General features: G+C 48.6%; 1 protein-coding gene across 1 annotated transcript in view; it reads left to right on the forward strand.

Moving 5' to 3' along the window:
* The first annotated feature begins 1,276 nt into the window (after positions 1–1,276).
* The window catches only part of NFATC1 (nuclear factor of activated T cells 1), a 111,276-nt gene continuing 99,563 nt past the window's right edge, over positions 1,277–12,989 (forward strand). Inside the window, exons 1-2 of the mRNA XM_085051719.1 lie at positions 1,277–1,585; positions 6,367–7,465. Of these exons, the coding sequence (XP_084907845.1) occupies positions 1,510–1,585; positions 6,367–7,465 (1,175 nt within the window). The 5' untranslated portion in view covers positions 1,277–1,509. The remainder of the gene's footprint in view (positions 1,586–6,366; positions 7,466–12,989) is intronic.

A 12,989-nucleotide genomic window follows, 5' to 3' on the forward strand; every position in this document is an offset into this window, starting at 1 on the left:
GAGAGGCGGTTGTTTCGCCTGTAGGCCCTGGGCAAGGGGACGGAGGCACATCAGTACCCGCCGCCGTAGCGAAGAGAGGGACGTGCACGGGTGAAGTGGAATGCTTGTCTCTGCGGCGCAGCCCCACTCCTTGGCCGCCCGCGGCCTGCTCCGGCACCCCGGAGCGAGCACGGTCCCGGCAGGCGCAGGCGGAGGGGTTCCCCTGCTGCCAAGGCCTTTAGCACACTCGGGTGACTCAACCCCGGCACTTTGGCACTCACGGCCCCTCCAGGGCAAAGCCCAGCTCGGCTCCTGCGAGAGCCCAGCCTGCAGCGAGGCTCGTCCCGGCGAGGAGTGGGAAAAATATAATAGGCTCAGATGGAAAAAAATTGTGTTTTCCTGGCACTATGTAACGGAGATTTCAATCGCAAGCCTGGAAAATGGTATTCCCTGAGTTTATAAGAGAATGCCATTTCCATAACTGCTAAAAAAACCTGTTCCTTTTGAAACCCGGCCTGAACTTCGCGAACTGAGGAGCCGAGCCGAGCTCCTGGGGCGAGCGCTCCCTTGCGTGGCGGGGACCTTTAGACTGGCCGGTTTAACCTGACAGAAAAGCACCTCATAACGAAACATAACGAAAGTATTCATTTACTTTTTCCCTAATTTTTATCCCCTACGAGCGGGAAGGGGGGCAGGCCGGGCAGAGCCATGCCCGCACCACTACCGGAGCCCTTTGCAGGCGCCCTCCTGGTGTGCGGCCGCAGCCCGAGGAGGACACGAGGCACGGAGGCGGCCGGCAGCGTTCCGAGTCCCGCTTGCCTGCACTTTTTATAGCAGCTGGCACTAGTGGGTGCTGCGACTAAGTGAAATAAATAATAAATAAATGAAAGCGGAGTCTCCTGGCTCACAGACGCGGCGTGGTGGGCACCCACGGAAGAAATCTTATCATCCCTCAGTGAAGAGGGGACACGCCGATGTCCCCCCAGAGTGGGCTGAGCAGCCCTCCCTCCCCACTTCCCTCCCGCCGACGCGCGGAAGGTGCTGCTCCTGCCCCGCGCCAGTACCGCCGATCGGGAGCAGGTGAAGTCCCGCTGCCCGCCCACCCCCGAGCTCCCCATCCCGCCCACGGCGAGCCCTCGGCGGTCTGGGGTCTTCTCCGGTGCCGGGTCCCCCGGGCGGGGCGGGGGCTCCCCGCGGTGCACGGGCTGCGCCGCAGGGGCAGAGCGCCGGCGGGGGGTGCGGGGGGGCCGGGCCGGGCACCGCATCGACCCGGAAACATCAACAGCGGGCGGGAGGGCGGATCGGAGGCGGTGGCGGCGGCAGCAGCTAGACAGGTCGGCCGTCGGGGCCGAGGTCACGTTACCGAGCGCAGCAGCGGCTGCCGTCCCACGTCGTGCCGGGGCTCTGCGCAGCCCGGCCCGCCGGCAGCAGGTGTCCGGGCGCGACGGGGCAAGCCCGAAGGGGCGGGCTGCGGCTGCGCCACCACCGCTGCCAGGGTGCCGGAGCGTGGCGGGGGTCGCGGCGGGAGCCATGACGGGCGTGGAGGCCGAGCAGGAGTTTGACTTCGATTTCCTCTTCGAGTTCAAGCACAGCGATGAGGGTGGAGGTGGGTGGCGGCGGGGCGGCCGGGGCACCTCCGCGAGTGGTGGCGGCGGGATGCTGCGGGGAGCCCTCCCTGCGCTGCCCCCTTCAGGAGGGGTGAAAGGCTACCTCCCCTCGCGGGGAGCGGGACAGGGGCGCCGGCAATCCCGCTCGGACAGGTCGGTCCGGTCCCGGACGGCTCTTATCGCCCCCGCCACGCCGGGAAGCGGCGAGCGGGGCCCCGGCCACCGCAGTCGAATCCTGCCCGGGCGGCCGGCGTTCCTCTGACGGGGCCCTGGAAGCAGCCGAACGTGGTGCAAGGGGAGACGACCCGGGGGCCTCCGGTGCCGAGTTTTTAGAAGTTTGGTGTTTTTTGAGATTTGCAGACCCCCATGTTGGCCGCTTGCACGGCTGCCCCCGCTGGCTTTGAGTCTTTCCCGTGATACAGATGGGCCGGTTGAAAACGCACTTCAGCCCCTTTGCCCATCCCCCCGTGAGCCGGAGTTAGGGTTTAGCTTGAAGGTCATCCACAAATAAAAATAACGGGCGTGAATTTGTCACGGGTCACAACTGTTCCCAAATCTGGTGTCTCGGTCTGGCTGTTTGTTTTTATGGCTTTTAGCAATATTTGAGGTGGAAATGAGGCGAACAAGCCTAGAATTGGCAGAGAGAGAAGGTTGCCGGTTCCTGGTGCGTGGTTAACTCGCTGCGGTGACGGTGATAGCGGGTCACCGTAAGGAGCTCTCTTACAAGTGGATGACTTAACGCTGCCTCAGAGTGTGACTGTGTTTGTTCTGTGCCTTGTCTTTTGCCTGTATATTCTAGCAGGTTTTCAAATCCTTGCCTGCCTATTACAGCCTATCACAACCAGGATATGTGTGAAGGTGTTTGCAACTTCCTAGCTCTCCCCAGCTGCCCACCTCTGTGGCACAGTGTCAGCATCCAAGTAGTTGTTATGAGCTTCTAGTTTTTAGAAAAAGGCAGTTTGAAGAGTTTTGCACCAAGCTTTTCAGATAAGTGTTATAGTGATTAGACTAAGTGTCTAAAGTGGAGGGGCCTAAGCAAATTAAGTGTCAGAGTCCTAGTGAGAAAAGTACTTGACTCCATTAGGCAATTTTGAAAGCATGAATTTAAACACAGACATAGATGTGGCTTCATCTTGAGCAATGCAAGACAGCCCTCATCTTCTCTGAAGACCTTCCAAACTGCAGGTGTTCAGCATCCCTATTTAAAGTTTGTAAATAAAAAAGGTGGTCCCCAGTGCAGGATCAGCCCATTAATGTTTGAAAGGAGTAAAACTTGCTTGCTGTGAAATTAACTAGAGGGACAAAAGGAATTTTTAACTGCTAGAAAAGGAAATGTAATGTGTAGAGGTGTGCTCACTATTCAAAGGCTCTAATTTCTTGTCCTAGTTATACTTAAGTGTGGATTTGTTGGAACAGAACTGTTGCAAACCTGCACTGGTCTATCTGATACTGGGGTTTGGCTCAGGATATTAAAATACACTATTGAAAGTGTCTTGGTAGTCAGTACACTGGTCCTGGGTGTGTCTGTGAATCACAGTCATAACAGTGACACCGTGGTAAAGCATTACCTGCCTTTCATCCCCATCAGGACTGTCAAAATATCCTACATGGCTACATTTATGTGATGCAGCATTTTATTTCTACCTGTCTCATTCACCCTAGTAAATAAAACGTCAGCATGTTACAAAATGCTGACTATAGATGTGTGTTTGATGAATTTTGTAAATACGGAAGTTTTGGAGAATGAGCTTTATCAGAAATTTTAGCTGGTGGTTTTTAGCTCACAAACCAAGGGCTCTGTCTTGTTCCTAATTCTGGCTTTGGGGATTTTCTGTTTGGTGGACATATTTTGTACATGCTGCCTGTAATTTTAAGATACCTAAATATGTTTGGAAGGCTTTGAACCTTGCATCTTTCTATTTTGAATACTATTGTATGGGTTGTGTGATGTTATTTTTCTTGGACCTTTAAAAGTTGGCTTTAAAAAAAATGCATAATAGTTCTAAAAGCGGCTATTCCTTGCCATGTGAATTAGGGAACTTGTTGCTCATAGCATTTGATCCTGTCTTTTAATTTTTTTCTTTTTTTAAACTGGTTTCCAAAGGCTCGTCTGAGCTTTATATTGCCTGTTCAGCCTGGGCTACAGATCTCCAGCAGACTGCGGTGTTTGAATTTCACCCTAGTCATACATTAGAATTTAAGCGAGCTGCTGGGCTCACAGTACTTATTCCTGTTATTTTGTTTGTTTAGCTATTTATTTTAATACAAGATCTAACAGCACTGCTTTTGCAGTCAGCAGAGGCAAAGCCCACCTGCTGGGTGCAGAGCTGGGGCAGCCTGCCGAGCCCTCGGTCCCCTGCCTGGGCTGTCAGGCTGCGTGGTGGGGACTGGCTGGAAGCGATTCCCAGCTGTGCCATGTCACCAGGAAGCTGAGGAAGGGTATGCGGAAGAGCGTAGCCAGTGTCCCAGCAGCAGTGGGGTGTCACAGACGTCACCTACCTCTGGAGCTGGAGGAAGCAGTGAGGGGGTTGAAGCTGCCCTGAAGGCACTACTCTAGACCCTTTCTCTGAACTAATTTCTGAAACAGATAACGTCTTACCACTGTTATACCATGTAGGGATTTTTTTTTTCCATGAAGAGCACGAGGGGAGTGATGGTGGTCTTGGTGACACTTGCCCTTGCGGCCAAGCAGCAGGGCAGCAGCAAAAGGGAACTGATTTTGAAAGGAGGGGATTCTGATCCACCAGGCAGATTTGTACCTTGAAGTGACTAATGCAGCTGGATTTTGTCAAGTAGCACCTCTTTTGCTGTATTTCCTGCCCGCCTGGTTGTTTGAATAGAGCATGAAGCTGCAGCATGTTTTGAACAATCCAGTGTTATTTGTGGCACAGTGCAGTGTAATTTAATGACCCTTCCTCAGCAAATGGCCAGTATCTGAAGGCAGACTAGAAAGCGAGTTCAGAAGGTGTTGTTGCTCATCATTTCCGACTGTTACCTGCCATGACATACATCATCTGGAGTTGCTGTGAAGCTGCCACAGCACATTAATTTTTCCTAAGTACCGTTTGCCTTGGAGTCGTTGCCAGTGAGAAAGGTGAGCGTGGGACCACAGGTGGATGACACCAGAGAGGGCTGAGCTGATAAACAAGAGAAAGAGAATAGCTGGCTGTGCTGGTTAACAGCTCAGAGGCTCGTTTGCATTTGCAGAGCTCACTGGTCGCCTCGGGAATAGCAGCTGCAGTAATTAACACAGCTTTTCCGTATCTTCCGAGGGAAGGTGTGTAAGATGATTGCCAAGGGAACTTGCCTCCTGGGATGGAAATGGACAGGTTTCCCATGTGGGCTGGCTGTGGCCATGGGGGATGTACAGTTTCCCTCTGTCCTGCAGGAAAGTGATGCTGCTGCCATAATAAACCTTGGGGAAGGCTGATGCATTGCAAGCACAGCTTGGGGCTGGAGCTGGGTGCATTTCCAGACTGCTGAGAGGAACCTGTACACCAGCAGTACTCAGACTCAGAGTTCAGCGGTCATTGTCCCTGATACAAAGGTTTTGCTCTCTTTTCCCAGTAAAGTAAGAGATACTGGCATTAGGGCTTATGTGTCTGGCTCAAGTGTCCTGGTGACATAGAGCCTCCCTATAGCAGAAAGAATAGTGATGATGATTCCTCATCCCACCACAGCTCAGAGTGCCCGGGGCGTGTTGTCCTTGGTTGAGGGCTGCCCATCTCCCCCATAGGCAGCCTACCAATATCTCTGGGTGGCAGAAAGGTTCATGTATGGATCCCTGGGATGGGGGAGCAGAGCTAGAGTCAGCAGGCAGACAGCGAGGCAAGGCAGAGATGATCCTATGTGGACCAGCTTTGAGACATTGGTCGCTGTAGTCCAGCAGGGATGGAGGCACGCGGAGGGCATGTTGCTCCCTGCACTCACTCAGGGGGCCCATTGGCACAAGGCTGTGATGTGATGTGTCACCTTCCAGGTTTTCCACAGTGGCTGTGCAACTCTGCTGTTGCTTTTATACACCTGGCACTGTTAAATGGCTGGAGAGCTGGCCCGGAGCGCACTGCTGGCAGCGCTTGATGTGGCGTGCGCAATAACCAGCAATTTCAATGGAATTTCAGCTGTCACTGAATAGTAAGACATCCATGTTTATCCTTCACCTGGCCTCTGCCAGTTGGGCTGGAGGATAAGTGGTCCCAGAAGCCAGAGCTGGTCGATAGATCCATCTTTTTTGAAAATCCCAGTTAACTGGAACCAGTCGGAAACTTGCTGTAATGGAAGTTTCAGTTGTGTATAATTTTTTTTAACAGAATGCAGTTGATCTTGTTCTTTGCTTTAGTCTGCCTCCACTTTTGTTTTTTTGTCCTGTGTTTTTAATGTATTCCAACTTTTCAGGGAGGGAGTTAGGCTCACTTATGTAAAAATACATCTCTTCAGTTACATCTCTGAATGCTGCAGTCTCCCAGAATCCTGAAGCAATGTTGTTTGAAGACTCAAGTTTTTGCTTTGAAGGTTCACCTGAGAAGCATGTCCTCAAGACCAACTTTGTGTACATCTCCCATCCCGAGATACCTTGTTTTGTGCTGTTCAGTTAGAGGCATTTTCAAGGATGCTAGTCTGCAGCCTCTCCCCCAGCATGGCACACCTGTGGGCTGGGTTGTTAGGAGAGCTGTGCTTCTGTGTGTTGTGCCATGTCCCTCCATTTCAGCTGAGTGTTACTGAGTGAGTATATTTGTGCAGCACCTCATGTCATTCTTTGTTGTTTGTTTGTTTCTTCCAGAACACTATAATTATGCATCTTCAAATGTAAATGCTGGCTTGCCTCTAAATGTGGCACATTCCTCATTGTCAACTCCATGTCATGGTCTCCAGACATCAAATCCCATCATTTCAGTTGTCCCATCAACAAACCATCCCTCTGGATATGGAGGACACATTGACAGCGGGGCCTCCGAGTACTACCTGCCGCCAAACATGAGACCTAATGGAGCTCCAGCGCTGGAGAGCCCAAGAATTGAGATCACTTCTTACATGGGGTTACATCATAACAACAACCAGTTTTTCCATGATGAGGTGGAGGAAGCTATCCCAAACGCGAAGCGGTCGCCTTCCACTGCCACTTTGAACTTGCCGAACATCGAGGCCTACAGAGACCCATCCTGCCTGAGTCCAGCAAGTAGCTTGTCTTCCAGAAGCTGCAACTCTGAAGCGTCTTCCTATGAGTCCAACTACTCGTATCCATATACTTCACCTCAGACCTCTCCGTGGCAGTCGCCATGTGTCTCTCCGAAGACCACCGACACAGAGGAGGGCTACCAGCGCAGCATGGTAGCCTGTACTTTGCTCAGTTCCCCAAGGCACTCTCCATCAACATCTCCCAGAACGAGCATCACAGAGGAGAACTGGCTGGGGGCTCGCAACTCCAGGCCTCCGTCTCCCTGCAACAAGAGGAAGTACAGCCTCAATGGCCGGCAGACCTCCTATTCCCCACATCACTCCCCTACGCCTTCTCCGCAGAACTCGCCGCGGGTGAGTGTCACAGATGACACGTGGCTGGGGAACACAAACCAATACACCAGCTCCGCCATCGTCGCTGCCATCAACGCCCTCACCACTGACAGCACCATTGATATGAACGATGGGATTCCCATCAAGTCGAGGAAGACGGCCATTGATCACACCCCGTCCATGACTCTCAAAACTGAACCAGCTGGCGAGGATCATGGGACCATATCGCCAACTGCCGATTTGTCATCAGAAGACTTCTCCAGTTTTCAGCACATCAGGAAAGGCAACTTCTGCGAGCAGTACCTGTCTGTGCCACAGCATCCCTACCAGTGGGCCAAACCGAAGCCCCTGTCTCCGACATCCTACATGAGGTAAGGAGCTCTGACTTACAGGGCAACCCCGACAGTATCTTTATTGCATGCTTTTGTTTCCTGCTTCCCCTTCCTGTCTCTGCTTCCTGCCAAGTCTGCCCATCCACTCACTCAACTGTATCTTGTAACACTGCCTCTGTTGTTGGTGTGACCACGAGTAAAGCCTTGAAGGGTAAAAGAGGCTGTTCTAGGAGCTGGCTATGTGTAGGTTATAACCAGCTATGCCCTTTCCAGGGGATGAGCCCCAGGCTGGGCAGTCTGGAAATGGGGCATTTAGAAGCTCAGGCAGCAGCACAATTTGGTGCTGTCAAACTTGGGGCTTTGCTTAAAGTTTTTTTTGTCTCGGTATTTTCATATTGCAGGACAAGGATATGGTCTCGTTGTGGGGACTGTTGCAGGGCCTTTTACATTTATGCTTTATACAGAGTGAATACAAGTTAAATAAGAATATGGTTCTTCATTATTTTCTTCTAATTATTTTTAATAATAATTAGAAGAAATTTAATATTTAATAAGAAATATCTTATTATATTTCTTCTGATTATTTCAACTTACCTGAATTTATTTGAGCTCATCGGAAGGCTGTCTATCAGTCTTTATCTCTATTGGACAGTGATTCTCTGGGTTTTTTTCCCTCTTCCCCACTACTTCTGTTTAAAGAAGAAAACCTAATTTTTAGCTGATAGTGATCTATTTGTCAAATTTGTTTATCACAAAAGGGCTCTGGGTAGGAAGCAGCACAGAATAGCCGAAATCTGAGTTACATTCATTGCATTCTGTTTCTGTCTCAGTTATAGACTTTATTTTGGAGTCTTCTGGAAGCTGTAATATGCAGAAACATGTGGTGCAGAAAAATAATTCAGCTTTCCAAGGGGTAGTAGGCTGTTCCCAGTCCCTGGTTGTGATAGTTGTCCCCTTTCCTCCTCCTCCCCAAGCACACATGGCTTCTTGCTCTTGACAGTGAATCTGCCTTTCTCAAAATGAAAGCAGTGAGCGTGCAGCTGAAATGTTTTAATTAGCAATGAATTCCTTGGTTCTCAACCTTGTCAGTCTCACCTTTCTTTAGCCAGCACCTCTCTGCCATGTGCTATCTCCCAAAACTGAGGTGGAATGGTCCACGGCCCTTTGTGTTACAGCACACTCCCCTTCATCATCATTCTCCTTCTGTCTGCATTGCCAAGCTCCTTTCAAGACCCTGACTCATTTCAGCCCTGGGAAACAGAGCATCCCCTTTGGGTCTCACCACCCAGAGTTAGTGACTCACTGCCTTTCAGAGCTGGGACAGGGACTACTAACGCCAGGCAAATCCTTCAGAGTCTTCCCATTTACTTAGAAAAAGCCTTTTATGTTCTCCCACTGCAGTGCCAAGTAGCCCATGTTCATCAGGGAGGCCAGCCCTTGGCTGTTGCATTGGGGGCAGCTTTGTGCCGACAACTTCAAGGGCAGGAATAGGATAGTTTGACCAAACAGGCTTTTATCTTTCCCTTGCAGCAAGTGGCCGTAGGCACTGTGCCGCGGTCCATCGGGAGGCACCCGGCGTGCCTGTGCGCTAACACAAGCAAGAAAGGTGAAGTGCACAGAACGAAGCCCCACAACATTGTGTATTTAACATTTTTTTCCACTGTTTTGGTCTTGTATAAAATATGTTTCCTGATTTGCAATATGTTTCCATGTGATCTCATTAACTCGTGCTCTAGGGCAGTTGGAAGGTACTGTTGGAATGTGATTTTTAAGTTATTTTACCGATCAGATACACTGACAGTGCTTCCTTCCACCAAAAATACCTCTCGTTTTATGTATATGAAAGTGCTGGGCAACTGAGCGCGGACGTCAACAGGATCACAGCCTACGCAACAGAAACTGTTATTTTAAATCTTTCCAAAAAAATTGGTTAAGAATTTGTCACAACAGAACTGGATTGTTTTCCTGTTATGTTACACATCTGTTCTATCTCAAACGTGAGGGCTGGAGGGGTGGATTCCAACAAACAACTCGGGCTCCAAAATCTATCCAGTCATAATGATTTTGAGATAACCAGATCTGATTACCTCCTCTGTCTCTTCCTGAATATGCAATACAGTTTTCATCAAAACTTGGAAAATCACTGATACCTTTTCCTCCCTCTCTTGCATTCCCATCTCTTTAGGAACAGGAGGGAGCAGGCTCAGGCAGACCATTGGCTGAGTGCTCTCTCCTTTCACGAGGTTTTATCGTGGGCCTCAGTCTAAGCAGGAAACTGCTTTTTGCTGTTGTTTCTAAAGTTGATGATGTTTTTAATTTGTCTTAATAAAGTTCAATCTGCTTTAGGCTTTCAAATCCTGGAGCAGGGTAATAATAAGAGTAAGTAATGAGAGTATAATAATGCCTGCCTTAACAGAAATAGAGCCTTTATGTGTTCTGTGAGCTCAGATGCTCAGCCCAGTCCCTGGGCTGTGGGCTCTTTGGTGCAGATCTGTGCTCACACATCCCCCTCCAGACTATGAACGTGTGCCTGGTCTGCATGGGAATTGGTATGTGGGTGCAGAGGGTGACAGGGCGGGGGTGGGAGGGTAAAGCCTGACCTCGCAGCTGAGGCTTGAGATGCACAGGTTAACCCAGGGCTGGTGGGGATTTGTCTGCAGTCCTTTGGTGCTGCCCAGGGGCTTGCACCAAATCCCTGGATGTAGAAAATACTTAGAGGCCAAGCAGAGATTTCAGGGAAAGCACTGGAACAAACCCTGGGGTAATAATGGGAATCACACCTTTTCTAGACCAAAATGAGTTATCTAAATATACCAATCTGCCTCAAAAAGTCCTGGAGGTAAATCATGACACAGAGAGCCAAGAGATGGTCTTCATGAAGCTCTCTTTCAGGTTTGATCTCCAAGATCTTTTTTTTTATTTCAGTATTTATGCATTGTGCTGTCTCACTCAAATGCAACAAGTTTCTGTCTGTAGTCTCTCAGAGTTAGTACAGCAAATAATTTTAAGAGAAGCACTCTACTGGGCAGTTACTGTACAAGCAGGTGATGTTCTGTGTTTCTCAAGCCCTTGCTGTGTCAGTGGGATTCCCTCTGTGCTGTTTCTCCATTGCTCCTAAGTGCTGTGTAATGCAGAATGTCTCGTGGGCAAAAATGTCAAAGCCAAAATGCAAATACAGGACTGGACTTCTGCCCTTGGCTGGGGGCACTGTTAGTGACAATTTCCAAACTAAAATCCCTTTTTTTTTATTCTGTACCTGCTCATAAGCAGGTCTTAAATCACCCTATATCACGACAAAAAGTATAGGCACTCACCAAAGTGACATGTTTCTGAGTATCTTGCACATTTTGTACAACTCTTCACTAGCTGTATTTGACTAAACACAACCTAAAGTTTTCTGGAGGCAGTTTCTTACTCTTTGAAAAGTAATGTATTGTAGTATATCAAGTTTCATCAAATTTAGTCCAAGGAGTATGTTGGCCTTTAACACTTGAGTTTGCACAAAATGTGGTGTTTTTCAGGGGGAAGAGGAAGAGAAATGGTTTGGTTTGTTAGTTGGGTGTATGGCATCTATGAGATCTACCACACTAAAAGGAGTTTCCAGGAGTAGACAGGTGGCTTTTAAAAGCTCCCTATGATTTTTTTATTCCACAGTTTATTTTTTTAACTATCAAAAGCCACATTTTCTTTAGCTGCAGTCTCTTTTTAAGCTTCAAAAATACACATGTATGTTCTTGACTGCACAGACACATGGTCATGTAGTTTTACATGTGGAGACTGAAGTTAGTACGTAGACAATGTGTGGTTGGATACCTGTCTGCAAGTTGCAGAAGCACGTTTGATTTTTGTCTGCATTAATAGGTTTGGGGGTTTTTTAATGGATTTTTTGGATTCTACTTTTGGGACTTTGGCAGTATTAAACTCAAGCATGCAATAATTGAGGCCCTGACGCATATGATTTCCTTAAAAACTGTGATTTTAAATTGTTGCAGACATTCTTCTTTTTTCTTTTGATTTGTGGACCTCTCAGATGCTTTTGGTTTTACCTTTTTTCTTTCTTTTAAGAGGTGTTTAGTTCCAGGTCATGAGACAGAGGGCAACCCTACTTGGGAGAAGTTGAGTTTCTCAAGAAATTGGGGTTTTCTGAAGGTGGAAAAAGGCACCAGCAATCTTAAGATGAGATAGTCAGCAGTGCAGCAGCACCGGATTTGCTGACCTGTGCATCCATGGCGAACTTGCGTGTTTATGGCAGGCGAGAGGAAGTTCCTCAGACAAAGCAAAGGCAGGGCTGTCTGGGCAAGACTCAGTGAAGTGGGGACTCGTGGTTGTGTGGCAGTGACCATCTCCTGGGACTCATTAGTGTTAATTGAGGGGCCAGGGCTGGGTGGACAGGCCAGAGCCTGAAATGCTTCTAACCTTTTTCTCTTTCCTGCTATATTCGTGCTGGATGGGGATATTTAGATGCTTTCAACATGTTTGCTTTGCCATCACGTAGGAGTGGCTTTTTATTACATTCAGTTGCTGTACCATAAGGCTGAAGACTCCTTGGAAGCCTGTCTCAGTAAACTGATACATTTTTGTTTGTTTGTTTGATTTAATCCTCCCCACGCTTTCTCCTGGCTATTTTTCAGTTCATTCAAACACCACTGTGAGCATCTTATTAACAGCCTTCCTTCACCAGCTCATTTTAGCACCCCAGGATTCTAAATTCAGAATAAGCAGAAATGCGATGCCAGCCACTTGTTAACTCCATTCCTGCAGCAATAGTTTCTTGTCCTTTCTCTAAGCCATCAAATGCGAAACTTCCCATGCAAGCCAATCTCTGAGTGTGAATTTTTAGGACAGTAGTGTGAAGTATTATGTGGGAGAATTGACGACAACTCATGTTTTCAGACTTCAGAGTGAGGAATTCCAGTGTACCTCACGCACTTCACAGAGGAGCTACTTGCTCCACATGCCAGCAAAATACAGCCAAGTCTGGGATGGGACACAGCATCTATTTTAACAACTCACAGCCAGATTGCTCAATTGTCAGACAGGAAATTAAAAAACAAGAGTAAAATCTGCCCACATTAAGTCACAGGTGAAATATAAAGCAGGTGTATTTTCCTGACCACAGTCAAGTTGGTGGACACATAGCCATTACCATATTTTCTTTACTTTTTCCAAATCACACACAGGGATCTTTCATGGGCATCCACTTTGATGTGAGAATGGGTAATAAATAATAAATCGTAACCATATTTGCATTTGGTGCACAGTTGGAGCAGGTTCAAGCTAGCAGCCTGGTAGAAGTTTCAGCAGCCCTATGGTTTCTCTAGTTTGTGTTTTTGATTCTATAGGAAAACCTTTTGTCAGAAAAAGTAAGTTTAGCACAGGGCTCCCAGTCTGAGCTGCACTCCTTCTAGGTCATTCACTTCACTTTGGGTGCTGAAAGACACTTACCATCCTCTCATTCCAGGCAGTGGCTTATGCCACTCTCAGGCAGCTGTCTGGGGTGGATGGCCCCGTGCTGTGGTACTTGGCGGAGAGCAGGGTTAGTCCCAGGTGAGGCTGGCAGATG

This window comes from Lichenostomus cassidix, chromosome 2, assembly GCF_008360975.1.
Source record: "Lichenostomus cassidix isolate B80296 chromosome 2, HeHo_3.0, whole genome shotgun sequence".
Lineage (NCBI taxonomy): Eukaryota > Metazoa > Chordata > Aves > Passeriformes > Meliphagidae > Lichenostomus > Lichenostomus cassidix.